Consider the following 22,207-nt stretch of genomic DNA (forward strand, 5'->3'; position numbering starts at 1 on the left):
ACTTTTACAAATAAAAGTGTATAAATAAATATTATAAAATAAAAAATACTATTGTTGTTGGTTCAGCTTCTTTATACAGGGTGTTAGGTAAATGGGTATATGAGCCGACACTAGCCCATGTTAACATGGGCATATAAATGGTATGGTGAAATCAGAATTTATATCTTCATTTTAATTATTTTAATTTTCATACAAATCGGAATTTATTAAATTTATTTTGTATGAAAATTAAAAAAATCAAAATGATGCTATCAAATTTCTGACTTCACCAAACCATTTATATGTCCATGTTAACATGGGCTAGTGTCGGCTCATATACCCATTTACCTAACACCCTGTATATTGGGAAAGTGGGAGAGGGCCCATTCGATGAATTTGCCACGGGCCTCGAACGGTATAGTTACGCCACTGTCTACTGTGTGCAATCGACATCAAAATATTTTTTTCAATGAAAGTGCCTGAAAATTTTCTACCTACACGTAAGTTACAATGTTTTCTCATTACTTTATAATCCCGTACGACATCTTGACTGTAAAGATATTCCATATTATGTGATAGTACTTTACCACAAACCAAAACTAACACGCGCAAACCTGTGGCAAAAGCCTAGTCAGTCCTATTTTGTGCTTACAAAATAAACACTCATGACACGCGCGTGTTGTTCAAGCTAATTTCATTCGCAAAGAGAATTGGCTCAGCCGAATCAAACAGTACGTGTCGACGCGCCGTCACGTGCTATCTAAGGGCTTACACACAACTGCGAATCGGCGCGATGCGAATTCGCAACGTAAAAAACTGGGACACGAGGGCATTGTTCAAACCAAACGTATTGTCGGCCGCTGACTGTGTCACGCGTTACGCAGTAATCGCTTTTCCATAATTAAACTTCTCGTTTACACCATACCAACTATAAGCCTAGGCGCAGACCATTGATTTTTCGTCGGCCGATAGTTTAGTCGGGCAGTTGATCAGTATGGGCATGTATGGAAGTGCGCACATTACGCCGATTCAAATTGGCTGATTCTTCATACGATTTTAAAATGGGCACAAGTATCGGCCAACTAAAAATCGATGGTCTGCGCCTAGTCTAAGACTAAACTACGTAATAACGTAGTTCTTTCGTGCGTTTTACCCAAATGATGTCCATTGCTGGACAAAGGCCTTCCCCAAGGATTTCCATAGCGACCGGCGACGGACAATACGTTTGGTGTGACCGATGCCGAAGTGCTGCGACGCGAATCAATTCGTAAATTCTAGCTATGCCTCATGGTGGTTCATAGAATTTTACAAAACGATGTTGCATCGCAGTTATGTGTACAAGCCCTAATACGAATAAAACGAGAGATGAACTTCAGGAAAATTATATGAAGTTAATGAATGAGGCGTAATCACTTGATATGAACATGAGGATAAGGAAACCGTACGTAATCAAATATAGAAATCTTCAAGGGAGTGAAATTGGGCATGAAATTAGTTTGAAATTTCTCAAAGACCAAAAGCTTTATTCTGTGCTTCAATTTTCTGTGCTACGAGCATTTTAAAATGGAGCACTACAATGACGAGACTCTTCAATCCAAACATTGCGGTATCGTATGCACCTTTAATGGGAACGAAATAAGAGTGATTTTGCAACAAAATAGTATAGTCTGATGTCCTATCGACTAATTCCCATTATTACCCCGCATTTAAATGTATCATAATATAACCTCGTTGTAAGCAGTCCGTCTGCGTGTTTTATCTGGAAGACAAAAGCAAAATACTATTATTGTTTCACAAGTTCTGTTAGTTTGTTGTCTATTTGTACGTGACAATGTACGACTATTGTGTGCGCTCTCAGGGTTAAGAAAATACTATTCTATTCGATGGGCAGATGCTCTTGGGGTTAGACACGCTTAAAAATAAAATCGTCTCAATGTTCCAAATAACTAATGTTGCAAAAAATGTTTTTATGTATTAAAATCACTAGAATTACACAAAGGAACGAAACAAAGGTCTGGTGTCAATGTTTATTTATTTATTTATTTATTTATTTATTTGAACACCAACAAGGTTACATTGAGGCTTCACAAAAGTAACTATAAAAAAATGACACTTGTTAAATGCAAACTTAATTATAGGTGAAAACATCATGCGTTAGAGACTAAAGCAACAGCAATTAGGGATTAAAAACTAAAAATACTTATTTAATATGGTGTAAAGAAGTCCCTATGCTTGTTCAAATCGGTGAGATTTGTCCAAGCATGTGGACTTGTATTTACGTAAACTAAGGAAAAAAATATCAACATTAACATTATTGGACCTAGACAGGGCATTGTATTGATTAAACATTCTATTTAAAGGGGAAAACAGACCTATATTTGATTTGGAGCTCCTGGTCGCAAACAAGTTGTATCGGGATATCCTAGGCAACTTATAGGGAACGTTTAGATTAACTTTTGAGAGCAGGTTAGGGCAGTCAAAAGCACCGTTGACCAATTTGTATAAAAACGAATTATCAAGCACACAGCGGCGTTCCTGAAGAGTATTTAACTTGAAGTAACGTAATCTATCTTGATAGTGGGGTAATTTTTTTGCCAGGTTGACACTGAATGCCAGATGCCATAAAAACCTTTTTTGGATGCGCTCAAGTTTTTTTATATAAACGTCGTAATGTGGATTCCACACTACACTACAATATTCTAGACCACTTCGCACGAGTGCGTTGTATAAAACTATTTTAGTTTGTGGCTTCTTGAACTCTTTACAGTTTCGCAACACAAATCCAAGTAATTTATAACTCTTATTTACAATGTTATCTATATGAATATTAAATCGCAGTTTATTATCAAGAGTCACTCCCAGGTCACGAATACAATTCAATTCCATAAGTTTGTCAGNGCTTCTCAATTTCAATAGTATAGACCTCGGTCTAGTGCTATTCGCATTCAGTTTCGCTACTCTAGAACAATAGTGTATATCGCTATCATTTACAGGGCATTTAATAACTTTAGCTAGCTGCAATACCATATTGGTTAAGTTTTCCTGCTTGCGCTCGGGTATGTTGGTAATGTTCTTTAATAGTAGTTAATCTTTTTGGCTTACAATAATACCTACCTACTTACTAAAAAAATTTGACTATAAACTTTATTGATATCGTGCAGTTAAACTGCCCACGTACCTAGTTACTTTTCAATTTTGGGGGGAAAAATACTCTTGGGCCCACTCATATACAAAAGTTATTGCGAAAGTTTGAAACTTTATACCAATATTATTTTTTTGATCAATCTTTTATATTTATTCCAATTACTTAGCTACATTCATAAAATAGTTGCTAATTTCCTTGAAAATGTAAGGCGTTATGCATTATGAGTTCTCAATGTTACAGTGATTTAAAACACTTATTTTAATAAGTTCAGTGTGAATATCATAGTTATTTTCAATATTATGTTCATTATCGTACAATCTATTCAAACTGAGAAAGTAATAACTTCAAGACTCTATTTTCCAATTCCTATTAAATCTTATGATTTTTAATAAGCCCCGTTTTTTGCTGGCTTACGCAACAAAGCTGCTTTGTTGTGGCTTTGACACAAATTGATAATACCTCTGATCATGACAATGGGATATTAATAGATACTGTTGTTTGGTAGTCCATTTATTTTGAGAAATATTTGCACACATATCAAGCCTGAAGTATAATTAATCAACAATAAAATTCCGTTTGCTTGATAGACATACTCTTGAATAATTGTTTTCATTGTTTCATGTTATGAAACCATAAGTAGTATCCATATTTTTATAATAGTCTTTTTTTACTTTGTAGCAACCTTTCACAGTTTCAATTTTGAAAATTCTGAAAATTCTGTACCATGTAGTAACTTTATTAAGTTACTTCTGAAATGTTGGATCCATTGAAATGTGATTTCAAACATTTGTTTACGCCATGCTTGGCCAAACTGAATAAAATTAGTCGATGAGATCAGTCAGGATCTTTCCTTGTAGAGCTCTGATTCAGCCTATTTTTAAGCGACTTCAAAAAAGGAGGAGGTTATTATGTTCGGCTGTATGTATGTTTTTTTAATTAATAAACTACATAATATTATTTACAGCCTGTCTAAACTACAACTACTTTTTGACCATTACCTACTCCAAAAGCGATTCTTTTTGTTCCAGTACAGCAATTTTCGCGATGGAAGGCATAAACGTGGTGATGCCAGTGGAGAATGAGATGAAGAAGCCGGCCGACTTCCTCGGCTGTCCAGGGGTGCTGAACGTGACCATGGTCTTCGTGGCAGCGCTGTATGGGACGGTGGGGATCTTTGGATACATCAAATACGGGGATGAGGTGCTGGGCAGCATCACGCTGAATCTGCCTGAAAATGAAGCGTGAGTTCTCCTTAAAATATTTTATTTCAGCAACAGGACGTCGGCGACGGAGCGCAGCACAGGAAGTCCACCCACAGGGTGGACAGATGAGCTCATAAAGGTAGCAGAAAGGCGCTAGATTCAGGTCGCTACAAACCGGACAATATGGATTATTGGGGGAGGCCTATGTTCAGCAGTAACGTCCTGTGGCTGAAATGATGATGATGATGATGAACAGGATGTCCACTTGCAAATATTTATTTCAACAAAAAATACTCCATGACGATATTGCTGGACAAAGGCATTTGTGCCTCCCCGAAGGACCTATTCTACAACTATCCGCCCTGCGCTGCCTGCATCTTGGTACTTTCCGCAGATTCTTACCTTGTTGAAAAGCCTATATTACGTCTCCCGGTGCGCAGTAGCCATTCCAAAACTCTATAATAATAGGGATGGATAGTTAAGCAAAATAGCAAACAGTGTTCAGCTGAAGCAAAATAGCCACGATAGCCGAACGGTGAAGGGGTCGGAGTGGCCGACTCGAGATCTGAGGAACGCGGGTTCGAGTCCCACCGCCGCTCGACTATTGTGGTGAGCCCACTCGTAACACAAGCTTATTTAGCTTACCACGAGGGGCTAACGGGACTATTAGTAATTTGGGCAAGACAAATTGCTAATAATCTTAAAAAAAAAAAGCTATCAAAAACCAGCCAGCCACTTCATCCGTCTGACACCTACGCCTTACAATAGCCGAAGGCTGTTCGCCCTTAGCGCCTTCAAAACTGTTTATAATTACATCAAAGTATTGTGTAAACAAGTGCCTACTACAGGGAGGGATTGCGGAGTCGAGGTTTTGCCTTAATTGGTTTTTCATCCAGCTAATGGAATATTGATAATCGGTACATTGTTTTTGGCTTTAATGTTTTATTTTAAGATAAAAAATAAACTTTTTAAATCAGCGTGTTCAACAATCAAAAGCTCTAATATAAAAAAAATACAGATAAACTTATATTTTGGAGATTAAGGAGTTACTACGGTGGAATCTCTCCGTTTGTGTGTGTTCCAGTTTAGAATATCTAATATCTGTTATAGTATAAGATTCCGCTATAATACGACCTTCACCGAGATGCTTATTTGATTAAACATATTTTATATTCAATTTAACATGTCAATAATTATATTGCATATGGGTTGCCTAATAAATTTCAGTCCAGGATATGATTAATTAATAATTAAAAAAGATTTTTATTTAAATATTTCATCGGTTTGACTATTAAACAAATTCCATACCAATCGAAAGTATATAGCCCATGCCCCATAGAATATGCAAACGTTAGGTCGCCTATTCTTTTCCAGTCATAACTCTCGGGTTGCCAGGTATAAACAGGTAAATTGATAGTAGCATTTTGCACCGGTCTGATAATTTTGGAGGAAAAACAAAGTTGCCATATGTTAAATAGTAATTTCTACTACTCTATTATGTAAATTATTTCAAAAAATGACACCTTTCAGTTTTAATTTCACTTTACAAAATTCGCCAACCGTCATTCAGGACTGATTTTCGCAGGCAACCCTATACCACCGTGTTCATAATGAAATAACTTTATTTTTATTTAAATTTGATTAAATTATCAGACCGGTGCAAAATGCTACTATCAATTTACCTGTTTATACCTGGCAACCCGAAAGTTATGTCTGGAAAAGAATAGGCAACCTAACGTTTGCATATTCTATGGGCTTCATACTTTCGATTGGTATGGAATTTGTTTAATAGTCAAACCGATGAAATATTTAAAAAAAATCTTTTTTTAATTATTTATTTATTTATTTATTTATTTATATGGCATACCAACAACATATATATTATACTCTTATGATTAACATTTATGAACATAACATTTCTGATATATATGTCACTTAAGGGTAAGCACAACATTCATAATTAATCATATCCTGGACTGAAATTTATTAGGCAACCCACAATATGCAATATAATTATTGACATGTTAAATTGAATATAAAATATGTTTAATCAAATAAGCATCTCGGTGAAGGTCGTTTTATAGCGGGATCTTAGACTATTAATGCATATTCTATGAGGACAATATGCGAATTCAAGCCGTTTACGAGCTCATAACACATTTGCCTTTGTGCTGGTATTAAATTATTAATTTCGAAACATGAATCGTAAATGTAGAGTCAACTATGTACGTACCTATTACTAGTTAATTAATATGAATTAATCACCTGTTTCTACATTTCTTAGAATCTAACATTACTAAGAACTTCAACCTAATGAAAATCGACAGAATTACTCCAATTAAAACATTAGTGGCAAGTTTCGTACCTAAAGCATAAACATATCTTCGAGATCTAATTTAATTAACGTCACCGTTATAATATGCATTGTAAATAGTATTAAGTGCCAATAAAGTGAACAGCAATAATAAAACCTTAACAGCATCGTTAAGCCTATTACTAATAAAGGGAGATGTAAAACGTAGTGGATGATGAAAGCAGACTAGGTGTCATCCGCGGATTCCATTGCCTTGAAGTCTGAATAATATCCATAATATATACGTACATAATTTTCGCGCCCGTGCATGTCTAAGTAATAAACACCCGAAGCGATCTTCCCATATATATTAAGCTTAAGCTATAGAGATCTTTCAAACTAGAGGTTTTGACGTTTTGTACAGGAAGGACGTCAGCCATCCAAATACGTTGGAATAAAAATGACAACTAAAGCCTGGTCCGTGAGCACGTAGAATCCCATCCAATGACCCCAAGCTACCCATCCTTGTCCATTCATCCTTTACCAAGTTAGTGTGCGGTCTTGCAAACGCACGGTTGACAACCTGCTAAAAATGTCTAATTTGAAAGAGCCATAGGCATACAAGTATTCCAAGAATGAAATAGAATAGAGTAGAAATATTTATTTGTCTTTGAATAGCGTATACAAAAGGTCGAAAATAACAAAATATGATCACCTACCCTGCCATCAACAATAGCATGCAAATTATATCATATAATTCTTAATATTACTTACATTATATTATAACTTATTGCTGATTATTCCCTATAGCTTAAAAAATCTTGGAGAACTGATTAAACTGTTTAAAGGACAGTTCTTTAATATCTTGAGGAAGTTTATTATAGATTTGGACACACATGCAGAAACAGTTTTTTTGGATCCGAGTATTTTTAAGTGTGTATAGTTGACAGAACAGCACATTATACCGACGTTATTCTTGCAGCATAAAGCACCTACTCTTGCAACTTCGTTAGATGCCTCAATGTGTCATAGCATCATTTGTTGTTGAATGTGTGTGTAATTTTCTCCTATCGCTTGGATCCATAGCACTCAGAATTTACGGACCGCCATGGGTGCCATAAACACGTTAATCACGTCGACATAACGTGTCCTTTCAAATCTCAGAATGTTTATTTCGGACAAACAAATCAATTGATGAAGGTGACCCACCTCGTCAATATAAAAAATACTTAATTAAAAGTGATTTTCTTCAAACCCCTGGATCAAGAGAGACGCTAATTACTAGACAACGAATAGAATTAGTGTCTAAAAAGTTTATAAGCTATTGACAACTACTTACCCTTACTTTCATCCATTTTAGGACCTCAAAGGAAGAAAGTTTTTCCTTAATTTAATCATTACTTTTTAATCCTATTAGCCGCCAAACTATCTGACTCGCCAAATATTATTGGTATTGAAAAATAGGTATAAAGATTTTTCATTTTTAAATGAAAACTATTGTTTTTTGTTGTAAATACGGTCACACTATAACCATGCAAAGATTATGATGTGAAAACCTATTATTTTCCCAGATGTAAAAGGTGCTTTGTGAGAACTGAGAGATCACATATTTCAGGCTGTATCTTTTTAACTATCTTCAGTAAGCAGTTCTGCAATATTATGTTTTGCTACTTCTAGTACGATTAAAACCCATTAATACTCTATTCACAAATTTGCGACACACATGTTAACTCCCTAATTATTCCTAAAGCCGACACCTACGGACAAACAATCCAAGTTACAATATTAAATCGGTTTTAACGGTTTTGGAATCCATCGCACGTGACGCCAGAACGATCTACGTAATTACTATCCGTGGTTTCATGGCCGACAGTTGTGGTTGAACATTAATTACACCAAAATGCTGTGACGGGAAATTCTTATGACGAACAGCTGGTTGTCTCCAGGGAAGTACCAATCTCGTATAGACTGTAGTTATTAGATACTAGCTCTGCCCGCGACATCGTACGCGTGAAAATAGTTTGAATAATATTTCCCGTTGTTGTCTCCGCACTTATTAGCTGCAGGGTGATGTTATATAGCCTAAGGCTGGTTTTAGTGTCACGCGGACTGTCAGTGCGGATCGCTCCGCTCAGCCAGTCTGTATGAACTGCTAAGAAGCGAGCGGTTCCTCCGGACTCTAAAACCACAGAATAAGTAATAGTACAGGTACAGAAGGATTACTCCGCAAGACGATTTAAATAAATGCGAGTCTTGCTACGACGCGATACAGTGGAATTCAGCTCGCACAGCACTACGTACCTACAATTTTATTCACCTACAAGTTTTGTCTCTTTCTATCGCGTGCCTCTGAACTCTTCTTACGCAGTTAGGGTTGCTGTCTAGTGAAAAAATAATTAATCTACTTATTTGTAATGAGGTACGTATGTAGGTAAGTATGCATTCATTATGGAAAACCTTGGGAGAGGCCTTTGTCCAGCAGTGGACGTCATTTGGCTGAAACGAATGAACGCATTCTGAGCAGTAGTCATAGTTGGTTAGGTTCCTATACTATCCTAAGAATTATTGATTACCTACATGCCCAACATACCTTTCAGCATCTTTGGGAAGCGAAAAAAAAAGATAAATCCGGTAGATTACTTTTCGAATTTAAACACCCGAACGCCGCAAAATATTTGTTTCTCTTTATGTCCATTTTTAAATAATACTTCGATCATGGAATTATAATCATACTTACTACAACGCACGCCAGCGTCCTGACGAGCGCGCGCGTGACACTCGACTGATATAATACCCGCCGGCGGGGCGCTTCGCTGTAGGTAATTATCGGATGTACCGCGCGGAGTGAGCCAGGCCTGCTAAAACGCTCCCTAGAAGTTCATACAGATTGGCCGTGCGGAGCGGGTCCGCGTCGGACGGTCCGCGGGACACTAAAACCAGCCTAAAGCCTTCCTCGATAAATGGGCTATCCAACACAAAAATATTTTTTTAAATCGGACCAGTAATTCCTGAGATTAGCGTGTTGGAACAAACTCTTCGGCTTTGTAATTAGTATGGATTGACTCACCGAGAGGACTCCAAGGAATTCAATGTCAATTACTACTGTTTCGATCTGCTATCATACTCATCGTCATGGGAAATAAGTAAAATTTGCATTGTTGAATCGTTAGCATTAAATGAATATTGGAAAAATCGTCTGGCCTCAGTGATTGATTAATGGTAGTTTTTGGCCATTCATTCTGTACGAGTATAACATGTGATATCGCTGCTTATTGCCAATAAATTATTTTTTGGAAGCCGATTTTGACTACTGTCTTCGGGAAATATAAAAATATGGGTAATAATAGCCATTTAAAACAAACGAATCACGGCCAATTTTGATTTGTGGCCCTTTTATTTATAAGCAGCGATATTTTTGTGCTCTCATATCGACAGATTAAGCCATAAGTACAACTTATTTATTTATTTACAATTTATTTCACAAATATAAGGTGTAGAGTCAACCACACCGTCAAAACCGAAAAAATTAAGACTCAAAATACATAGATAGAAAAATTATGACACCTAGTGACCTATATCGTACCTAAGGAGTTTCTTTATCATAAAAGGATTCAGTCAGAAAGAATAATTGTTTATGCCTTATCAAACACTATGATAGTAATCTAGCGTTTATTACTTGCGTGTGAACAAACACAATAGAGAATCAATTATCTCGAGAGTGAACGTAAAGGTATTATACTACTTTGATCTTTAATCTTCTTCTTCTTCTTTAGAATCTTTGATGAAATTGAATGAGGTAATACACTATTAATAGGCTCCACTAATCTTATAAGAGGATGAGAAATTTGAGCTATTTCGCCGCAGTTTCTAGGTTCTATTCCCAGTTGGGACATAAATATCGTTAAAACCACTTCGTGAAATTGTTCTTTGGTTAGTTAGGATCAACATGAGTCTACCTGATTGATGTCAGACGTCATTACGTCACAACGATCAGGGTTGTTACTCCACTTGTTACAACCCACACTAGTGGAGTAATTTATCACGATTGTTAATTAATTTCTTCACAGACCTAAGAGTAAAACCTAAGCCTAGGCACAGACCACCGACTTTTAGTTGGCCTATAGGTTTTTTCCGATTCTAATTTGTATGAAGAATCGGCAGATACCAAATCAATGTAATGTGCGCACTTTCATACATCTCCATGCTGATCAACAGCCCGACCCAACTAACGGCCAACTAAAAATAGGTAGTCTACGCTTAGGCTTAAACTTCTTACTCTTTAAATCAGTTAAAAGATACGCTATAGCTGAATTTCAGGGGACACAATAATATAGAAAATATTAAAAAGAAACTAATTTTATTTCAAAGTCAAATCAAAGATACAGTTCTACTTCGTTAAAATGTACTTAAATTGTTTTGAAATCCAGTTTTTTTGATTGAGTACACTTTTGTTTCAAGAAAAATGCTTTCATAGTTTTTGCCTAGCTTTTGTTAAACGTAAAGTACTTATCGTGCCAACAGACCTTCGATCAACTAAATTGACTACTCAATATTGCCTACTTTGAACTTTGGTTTTTTGTATAAGGTTACAAACCAATCAAGGGTGATATTTAGTGGTAGGCTGGAGTGGAGGCCGCGTACCGAAAAACGCAGCGTGAGACGTCCACCCACAAGGTGGATCGACGACATCATAAAGGTAGCAGGAAGGCGCTGGACGCAGGCCGCTACCAACCGGGCAACATGGAAAGCATTGCGGGAGGCCTATGTACAGCAGTGGACGTCCTATGGCTGAGATGATGATGATGATGATGAGGCTGGTGTACTAAGAGTTCTTACTTGTCGGTAAATACATAAATTACCCACGTGTGAAAGTTAACAGCTTATCCATACTCGCGTGAAATGGCTCGTTTACAAGGTCTGGAATTTGTGGCGAAAAGCGAGTCTACTAGGGTTGCCAAAACTTTAATACAAAGTAAAAAAAACTAGGAATATTTGAACACGGGCATCATTGAAACGTCATGGGAAGGGAAATTCGATAAATCGCTTTAGAGGATGAGAATGGGCAAAGTTGAGTTGGGCAAACCTAATTGAGATTGACAGGTGACAGTCGAAATTACAATATAAATGATTGATTTTCACCAATTAGGGGTATATAAGACTCAAATTCTTATAATAAATAAAAAATACATATCAATAAATACTTACATTATAAGTGAATTTCAGTCTTTTAAAAATAGAAAAGTTCCCTTAAAAGTGTATAACAAGTATATAAATCAACATCAAAATCAAAATCAACACTGATTAATAACAGATAAATCTTTGAATCAAAATAGAAACAAAAATGTTATTTCATTATTTTTTTTATTTAAATAATTTACTTACCTAAGTAAGTCCTACTTGTTATTCTAGTCACTAGACTCGACTCTCCTAGGAATCTATTAAAATAGATATATTGTACTGACACCATCATAAAATTAGCAAATAGGCAAACGCTAGAATTCCTAATTACCTAGTACTGAACGTGCGAAAAATAAAAAGCTAGAGTCTGAAACCTAGGCTAAACCACAAGCGTCGGTAATTAGTAGCCAGCTGCCACTAAGTACAGCTTAGGGCCCAACCTAAGAGGCTATTTGCACATCTAGGTCACAATCCTAAGACCCTGGTAGCCCTGTATCATGTATCACGTTATTTGCGCTCGCTACACACTGAAAACAATCTGACGCGATCTCCTATGTTAACGATAAACGCGACGGAACGCGAAAGCACGCTACCATCATTATCTATACTAATATTATAAAGATATAAAATATGTGTGTTTGTATATTTGTTAAATTGTAAGGGGTAATCTCGGGATCTACTGAACCGATTTTAAAAGTTCTTTCACCAATAGAAAGCCACATTATTGCTGAGTGTCATAGGTTATATAAAAAACCGAAAAAATCCACGCGGGCGAAGCCGCGGGCGGAAAGCTAGTACTAGCTGATATATCAGGCCACTGCTGCAATAGGTATGCGAAATCTTCTAGCTATCAAGCTTCCAGCAGTGATCTTTTGCAAGTGTACTACTATGCTACACGATACATCTAACATTTTAATATACCGTTGTTTGTTAGTGCTATCACACTCGCCACCATTTTTCGCGGTTAATAAAATAAAACCTAAAAGATTTTTTACATATAAATGACAAGAATGGTAAATATGTTTCTGGTAACCCTGGTATATTTGCTCCTGCTACATACAACCTCAAAAACCTCTCTAAACAAGCTTAATTGCTTTTCGCAGAATGGTGACTAAGTATTTGGGTATGTTGGACAACACGTGTCATAATGTTATAAATAGGTAAACCAAAATGATCAAGCTTCAATCGAATAATTTATTCAAAAAAGTTGGATTAGGTAATTTACTCAAAATTTGAGTTGAGACAATGCATCTGAAATATGTATGAAACAGAGTCCTCAATGAGGGCTATCGTTTTTATACTTAACAGTTGGCACCCCTGGCGATTGACAGGACCTTACTCTACAGTGGCGCCATCTTGATGAGTGCAAATGCGATAGTCCTCCTACCACTTTAGTGCTCACCAGTTGGTGCCACTGTCTTCGCTACTAGCAAGTGACAGGACCTTACTCTACAGTGGCGCAAACTGGTGAGCGCTAAAACGATAGCCCTCATTACTTCATGATTTCGCGGACATTATTATTTTAAATTCTTACTTTTTCAAATCGAATCTATGCACCCTGTATTTTTTATGTCATCAATTCTTAATTTATTTTTTCAGGCCAGCGCTAACTGCGAAGATACTGGTAGCCATCGCTGTCTTCTTCACATACTGCCTGCAAATGTACGCGCCTATGGACATCATCTGGTCACGACTCCAGAAGTCGGTCGGGCAGAAGTACCAGAACATGGGCCAAGTTCTGCTGAGGACGCTCAGTGTCACTCTGACCGGTAAGAAGTTTCAATTTGACGTATACCGTTTAATTTTACGAAGACGCGCCCCACCATTCTTCCGCTAATGTTTGAGCGTTATCGGTACACGCTAAATTATCCATGAGTGCACACGCACACTACAATAATGACGCTCGGATTGCTCGCTGCTTGTTTTCGCGGTATAACATAAATCTTCTAAACAACACATAAAATATTATATTTTTAGTCGGAACACGATTTATGAACTTTCTTTATTCAGAACGCTTTCTTCGGCAACTTATTAACGTCAGACCTTGAATTATTAGGCACAATAATGTCTGAAAACTTTTTCCTTTGTAGGTATCTCGGTTCACGGTACTGAGATTTTCCGTCTTGAAATCTAAACGAAATGTCTTTGAAACTTCGTGAACTAACAAAATGTAAGTTAGTAAAAAGACAGTTGGGTTATTTTTTATTTAGATTTGCCCGCGGGTTTGCTCATATCTTAAAGATTTCAAGAAATTTACAACTGTAGATAAGTTGTGCCGGTTGTGCGCTTTTCAATTACTTTATCAAAATCTCCGAGTTTTCTCCATTCTACCTGCAAATTACGTAAGCTGATTTGGAAGTTTCGGTATCTTTCAATTTTGCTGTTATACACTTTGTCTAACTTTCGGTTTGGCGTATAACCAGGCCTGTTCATCTCCGCGAGTTTACATCGAAAACAAAACACGCACGATGGCCCACCTGCAGGATACTATTCGACAAGGCCTCACATACGAGCGAACATTGACTCACGTACGCGTATTCTTGTGTATGATGGAAGAAAATAAAGAAAATGGTGTACTAAATACTGTGCAGTATTTACCTAACTGCCTAAATAATATAAAACACAGAATGTACTTTTTTAAGTTGCCTCAAGACACTAAAAGGTAAATGAGTAGTTAATATTATTCATGATAATTCATGATATTTCCTCCGCCATTTTCCGCAGTTTGGCACCTCACGTCACATTTTACCGAAGTCAGCCCTATAGCTTCGGCGCAGTGCCGATCACTGACGTTTGTCAACAAAATGGTGCTTGACTCTTGAGACAGGCTAAATTACACCATAATCGTTAATGACATTGAGCATACATTTTTTTCAATACCTTCGTGAAGTAAAACTTCTGTACTTAGTACTTATTATTATTCTGTGGTATAACTTCTATTAATTTGGGTACACCCTGTATAAAGAAGTAGACAAACTTCATTGAATTCAATCAAAGACGTAGGTATTCCACTTTGAGTACCCGTTCAAATAGCACCTACGTAATTAATTTCACCCCAAAAGTACCAGGGCAACACAACCTTACAAGACCTATTTCAAACTACACGCAGGAAGATTGAAGGCTAGACAACGCCATTCTTGTGGTGGAGTTTTGGGCCGACGACTGTGTAGGTTTGTTGTCGACACGACAAGAAGAAGAAGAGCTATTTCGATGGGTTTTTTTCGGCACTGCTGAGAAAACTATCAAAAATAACTCCTGTATAAACATTACCAATAGTACGGCAACATAACCTTAATGAAGAATGTAATAATGTCCTGTCTATCAAATAAATTGGCAGCCAGCACTAGGCTGCTGTGTTGTAGGTGCTCTAAGTGGAGTAAAAATAAATTTAATTCCACTTACAGGTGCCTGCCCCAAAATCAAAATATCGATAGGTGCTCTTAGTGGAATAGGTCAGGTGCTATTTGGGCGGGTGCTCAAAGTGGAATACGTCCAATCAAAGGATTCAGGATGAGATCGTTATCGCTACAAGTGCGGGTAGGCGGATTTATTCCGGCCCAAATACTATTGTTGAGAGGCCCTATTGTTAGAGGAAGCTTAACTTCTGAATAGATCTAGAGAAGGGATGTGGTTCGGTTGATAAAACACTTATTAACTTCGCGTCTATGGCTTAACCGTAACTACTAACAATTAAACAAGCTCCCCTGGCTTACCTGGAAGTCTTTAAATAGACTTCGGACGCAGGTTGGCCGTAGTAAGGACAATCTGGTCAGGTGGGGATTCTTGGATGGCTTAAACATGGAGTGCAGGTGCGGTTTTGTTCCCCAGTCGATGAAGCACCTGATGTCATGCCCTGAGTGCCCAAGCAACTGCATGGATTTGATGAGTGCTACTGACAACGCCACTTGTGGCGGAGTTTTGGGCTGACACTGTATAGGATTGTTGTCGACACGAAAAGAAGAAGAACAATTATTGAGGGTTAAACAGGACTCACAAATGAGGATTTCCTTAATTGAACTTACCAGTGGGCGCCACTTTTTTAATGTTAATAATAACATAGTAATAACCTGGCGATCTTCGCAAAGCTTATGTAGAATGCTAATGGTGAAACATTTTTCAAATCAGTCTGGTAGTTTCGGAGCCTATTCAATACACATAAACGCCTTATGTACACTGTTGTATAAACAAATCTTTCCTCTTTCTTTATAGTATTAGTGTAGATGTAGATTACGCCAATGGCATGTGATAGCACCTTACTCGACAGAATCGACAGATGCCTGTACTCATAAGCCGTTTATCGATAAATGTTAAGTTTCTATTTATTTATATTAACCGGCAGACAGTGGTGACTGAGTTTGTTGCGGCGCTTCTTCTCAGCACTTGCCAAATGTTGGTCTCGAAGCGCTGGTAGGGTAAAAAGATTATGAGACATGTAGAGGCTCCTTAAGAGCAAAATGACGATTTGTAAGAACCATTTATTAGTCTAAACAAATAAAGAAATTTTGACTTTGACTTTGAACCATCGAAACTCGTGCAGCACTATTTTCGGAGCATCCATTATAGTCTGGTGCAGCCAATAATCGTGCAATGCACTTGAGATGAAATTAAAGTCAAAACGCTGAGATGTCAATGCTCTGAACTAATTAAATTAAGCACAAGAGAAACATCGAACCAATAATTATATTTATTCATAGAAGTTTAAGACGTCTACAGTCGACAGCTGTGCGTGTCGTTGCAAAATAACATCTGTTACAAATAATATAAGATGCAAACTTATTTATTTTTATTTATTTAAGGCACAGCTACAGAGAACAAACTGCTCTTGTCTGCTGTTGGTAGGTATCTAGCTGTTAACCATGGATATGAAATTATTTAGCTTTTAATCAAAACTTTGAACTTTACTTTTTCAGATCTATCTATACTAAGTAAATGCTGAAGTAACCAAATGTCGGTTTTATAAGTTTGTTAGTTAAGTTTAACGCTTAGGTTAGATTTGTCCAATAAGCTTAGATTAATAAAGCCAACAACAGATTCAGGGCTGTAAGGCTAGTTCAGACATGACAGCATCATCATGAGGTTGCTGAACAGTTCTACATTTACATAAAACCATAACCGCACGGCTACTTCCTCAGTCCCTCGCCTGTAAGAACAACCCCAAAACCGCATAGTTATCGGCGTTTCTTGTCTAACAACACAAAAGCAAGACTCCGCCGCCTCTTTTTATACTTTTCATAGCTTTTTATAAGCCCTAATGTACGACGGAAAGGCCGGACACGCCCTTAAAAAGCCAGACGTGTCCATATGGCACGCATGTCTAAACCAGGTCCAATTTATCATGAAAACTGATTTTTTCTGCAAGAAAAAATATTTTGATATTGGATCGCCAAACAATGACGTAACGATGAAGACCAGTATTCATAATAATATACCTATCAGAGTAGAACCTGAGTGATAGCACATATCATGCACGGAATTCATGCAATTTATGCTCCGGAATTCCTGTTAACGTACCCTAGTTATTTCGCAGATTAAGTTCCGGGAATACGTCAAAGCAATGTTCATTATAAATTGGACAAGGGAGTATGCTCATTTGGTGGAGGATGCTATTAAGGCTGCTTAAGGATGCTAAAGGCCATGTAGTTTTGCACGGGTAACTTATAATTTATAAGTTACCCGTGCAAAACTACATGGCCTTTAGCATCCTTAAGATTTTTATAAGTTATAAATATCCGAGTAAAAAGCGCAGTTCGTTCGTTCGTTTCAGCCGAAAGACGTCCACTGCTGGACAAAGGCCTCCCCCAAGGTTTTCCATAAAGACCGGTCCTGCGCCGCCCGTATCCAGGCACCTCCCGCGACCTTCACCAGATCGTCGGTCCACCTAGTGCAGTAAAAAGATTTTTTTAATACAACTTCAACTGATTATTATTCTAAAAAATTATAAAATACGTAACTTACGTAGGTAGGTAGATTATTATGTCGTCGAATAACAAATGAATAATCTCATAAAACCCAACTACATATTATGTTAAGTGAGATGCAGTCTAGGATGGTACATACTCGTATCTGCCCTGTAAGTGGCTATTCAATCTCGCTTGAAAAGGCCCGAAAAAAGTCCTAGAAAACATGGTGAAACAATCCCACAGGTAGCTTGGGTAAAATTAGATTGATGCGGCCAAAGCTCCTGCAAAGTTCACTTACCACTAACGTTGCCAATGGAAGTTTTGATTAGCGACTCGTGCCAAAGTTTCTGAATCCTCTTATTTGAGACTGAGTTCAAATTGTGTTATAAATACTCAAGTTAGTTTCGCCAAATCCGTAGGCATTGCAACTAAGCCGTAGACAAATTGTTTGTGGCCAAACTTGACGGTTAAAATAGTTACCTTGATATACATCGGGTCTTTTGCCAAGTCAGGTGGCAACCAAAGTTAGTTTACAACTGATACTGAAAAGATACGAAGTCAGCCTCGAATTTTAATATAAGTTTGGCAACGAGTTTCTACGAAAAAAAATTGCAATACCTACCTAGGTTCTAAAATAAATGTGGTGTTATCATTTTTAGGGTTCCGTAGCCAAATGGCAAAAAACGGAACCCTTATAGATTCGTCATGTTTAGACCTTACTTTTGCTTTTGTACGCGATATTATGTGTAGGTACCTATGCGTTTTAATGAATCGAAATCTTTCAGTGCAGAGTATCAATATGCATGAAAATCGCCAACTCTAGGTGCATCAAATTGACTATCCTGTATCGTTAGACAACAGCACGTAGGGTAGACCGGGGACAATAGTACCATTTTTTGGAAATTGATCAATATTGAGAAATCTAATGAAATATAATTTATTCTGTTAGGATGCTGTAAAAACTAGACTCTTAAGCTACAAATTTAAGCATACAGAGTTGAACTATTCTTTCGAATACTTAATGAAAAACGAATTTGAACTGTACGATGTCTCATGTTACAATTGACCCCTACAACGGGTCAATTGTACCAATAATATATGAGGCAATAAAAGTAGTAATGTTTATCTAATCATCACCTTTATTGGTATTCTGTTCTCTTAATCTCCTACAATCATCAGTCTTTATTAATTGAGATCGAAAATATTTAGGGACAAGTATGAAAAATCAACACTTAAATTTAAAAACAAAACAATAACTTTTCTTCCATAAAAACGAAAAAACTAACTGTTTCTACATAATATGCCATCTATTTGGCTCGGATATTGCTTCTGAAACAACAATAAGCATAATAACAATGATAGAAATATCAAAACTGAAAAATCTATTTTTGTATGAGGGTACAATTGACCCCTGGTACAATTGACCCTGATTATTTATAGCTACTACTGCTTCGACCTTTTAAGATTTTTTCATAAGCCTATTCATAAAGGAATAGATCCGTTGATCCGCGATCCGTACTTTTGACTCTACGCCGAGACATCTAAAACAAAACGTTCAAATACTTAGTTACTTACTGAATTAAGCTAAAATGTACATATTCAGAAGGGTTTTAGAAACCTATATTGAAATATTTTAAGTAGGCATTTAGGTACTTATATCACCTTTTTATCGACATCTACCTACTTATTTAATAAAACACATTAAGTATGTATCTAATTAATGCTTAATGCATGCAACTATGAATGAGCCTAGACTATTTTTTCAGTAGGTAGGTATGCCTATAATTGTAAAAATAAAATTGTAAAAATGTAAAATAACCACGTGAATGTTTTATAATAACTTATTTTATTATAAGTATAGATACTTTAAAACCAATTTAAAATATTATGTACCTAGTAAGTATAAAATAAGGTTCCGGGGGTTAATTGTACCACGGGGTTGATTGTACCGCTACAATTGACCCCATGGAGACTGGTACAATTGTTCCAAGTAGGTAGTCAAGAGAACTTCTCCTAAAATTCAGTCATTTTCACAGTGAATGCCAATAATTCGCTGTCGATACAAAGTTTAGAGCCTGGATAAACTATTGACAACAATACTTAGGTAACAAATAGCATATTAGGCAACTTATGGGCTCATACATTTGACATAAAAACTTACTGCGGCTGGGCAAAAAACAAAAATCCTTCCTGTACACCTTCGTTTCTCAGCGCAAGCGCCGCCCACTGGTGAGCGGATGTAAACACAAAAAGCGCATATTCTGACGCTATGCACACAATCTAACGTCGCTTGTATGAAGAAATATCGCCGATGGTACTATTGACCCGTGGTACTATTGTACCCGGTCTACCCTAACACTGACGTGTCTAAATAGTTCCAATAATTATGTGCAAGCAGTTTTAAACATAAGTGTGATAAGTTAGTTTTTCGAGTCCAAAAGCGAAACTAAATGTAACCGTTGTTTGTAATAACTTAATTGAATGTTAATTAAAACGTAGGTAGCAGGCATGCACTCTGCTCATGAAGACGTGTGCTTATGAAGAGCTGCGTTATGAATCTAAAATATATGCAATAAACTTTAATTTATGATCAAATATGTTACGAAGATGGTATACTAAAATCCTTTTACTGCGTTACTTCCTTATTGTACATAGTAAACGACCCCTCGGAATTTAATTTCGTTATAAATCCTACGGAGATGCTAACACATAAGCCTTGGTAACTACTAAATAAATTACTTCTCAAAACTGATGAAAAAGACAAAAAGGTAGATTACTACTCATTTTCAGGAAAAGGCTATTCATAGAAAGTCTCTCACGTTGCCATTGTGATGTTTTCAAAGAAAAGATTAGCCTGTATTGAACATAAAGTAGACTTAAGACTTCACAAAATACTTACCTAATCAGAATCCGAAATACTTATACTTATTCTTACGATGTGCTTTTAGTTCGGTAGTTCCTAAGAAAATTACTTCCTGCATGAATTTTATGACCCGAATAATATCCTGTAAGTCTCTTAGGATGGTAATTTATAAAGTTTGTCGATTCTCAAGTTACACATGGTGCAACTGCGAACGTTTTCCTTGAAACTTTTCAAGCTACTTGAACGTAGAAGTAGTGGTAAGTTTATACTGCCAATAAAGCTTCAAAGTATAAAAATAACGGAACCACCATCATTATTACATTGTAGGTAGACGTAGTTGTAAAATGGCTTTGAAAAGATCTTTAAATTTTTGTCGTTATGCCTTACATACGAAATTGGAGCTAAAAATGGAGGCACAACATTGGTAGGTAGGAAATAACACTCAAGTATAAATACAGGGTGTTAGGTAAATGGGTATATGAGCCCATGTTAGCATGGGCATATAAATGGAATAGTGAAATCAGAAAATTGATATTATCTTCATTTTAATTATTTAAATTTTCATACAAATCGGATTTTATAAAAATTATTTTGTATGAAAATTTAAAAAATAAAATGATGATATCAAATTTCTGACTTCGCCATACCATTTATATGCCCATGTTAACATGGGCTAGTGTCGGCTCATATACCCATTTACCTAACACCCTGTATAGATGTAAGATTAAATTGAAACCCGACTCTACGACCAAACAGTCTAAAATACCTATCTATAATTCAACCATTTTCGAATTTAAGCCTTCTTTATAGTTTAAGATCCTGCATAAAAATGACATGTAAGAAAACTAGTAATTTCCCGTAGTTGGTAATTACTTGTCGTTCAAAAATGACGTCATCTTATATTAACATTTTAAACTCTTTTTCAGTGATCCTGGCCATAGCTGTACCAGATTTAGCTCTCTTGATTGAACTTGTGGGCGCCATCTTTTTCTCAACGTTGGGACTGCTCATCCCCGTAGTGGTACAAACAGTCCACCGCTGGGACCGTGGGCTGGGCAAATACCAGTACATATTGTGGAAGAATGGACTACTATTGTTGTTTTACCTTTTAGTGTTACTGTCTGGTTGTTATTCTGCTGTAAGTAAATTGGTTGCGAAGTTTTTATAGTCTTGAGTCTTACAGTTAAAATAAAGTGCATTTAGTGGTAATGGTACTTAGTCAAGATCTATTTATTGTATGGTAAATGTATGAGTAATTTGAATGGATTGTAAGTTTTAATGGTAAATTCCTTGTAATTATCTATCAATATGTATTTTATGACACCAATAAGCTATTGCTATTTTTATAACATAGGTACAGCCAGTATTACATTGCGAATTCTGCTCGAGTATTAAAAAATATTTTTTTAAAAAACTTAAAATAAGTTAATTATAAATGTAGGTAAGTTTCTTTCCGTGTTAGGTATAATAAAAATGTATTCATTTTTAATAGACTGCTCAGTTCTTGAATATACAATTTTCATACATTTGAAAATTTACCTTTGTCTTTGTTTTATTTATTTATTGAGAAACTCAACAGCAATTTTACAATAATTACATGTTTGAAAACTTTACTGAGATACTTAGCCAATTACTGAGTTTCATAAC

The 22,207-nt window shown here is 36.4% G+C and overlaps 1 protein-coding gene across 1 annotated transcript; it reads left to right on the forward strand.

Annotated features, from left to right (window-relative positions):
* The first annotated feature begins 1,403 nt into the window (after positions 1-1,403).
* LOC114362176 (proton-coupled amino acid transporter-like protein pathetic) lies at positions 1,404-21,876 on the forward strand. Its single transcript, XM_028317471.1, has 4 exons — positions 1,404-1,420; positions 4,135-4,365; positions 13,397-13,566; positions 21,487-21,876. Exons 1-4 carry the CDS (start codon positions 1,404-1,406, stop codon positions 21,726-21,728), a joined length of 660 nt encoding a protein of 219 aa, XP_028173272.1. The 3' UTR covers positions 21,729-21,876.
* The last annotated feature ends 331 nt before the right edge of the window (positions 21,877-22,207 follow it).

This window comes from Ostrinia furnacalis, unplaced genomic scaffold, assembly GCF_004193835.3.
Source record: "Ostrinia furnacalis isolate ACB-3 unplaced genomic scaffold, ASM419383v2 OfSCF0389, whole genome shotgun sequence".
NCBI classification, from domain to species: Eukaryota; Metazoa; Arthropoda; class Insecta; order Lepidoptera; family Crambidae; genus Ostrinia; species Ostrinia furnacalis.

Bases quoted from the DNA above. Each gene is read 5' to 3' on its own strand.
- LOC114362176 (XM_028317471.1), top strand. The intron at 4,366-13,396 runs GTGAGTTCTCCT...TTATTTTTTCAG, and splicing joins AATCTGCCTGAAAATGAAGC to GCCAGCGCTAACTGCGAAGA. The intron at 13,567-21,486 runs GTAAGAAGTTTC...ACTCTTTTTCAG, and splicing joins GCTCAGTGTCACTCTGACCG to TGATCCTGGCCATAGCTGTA.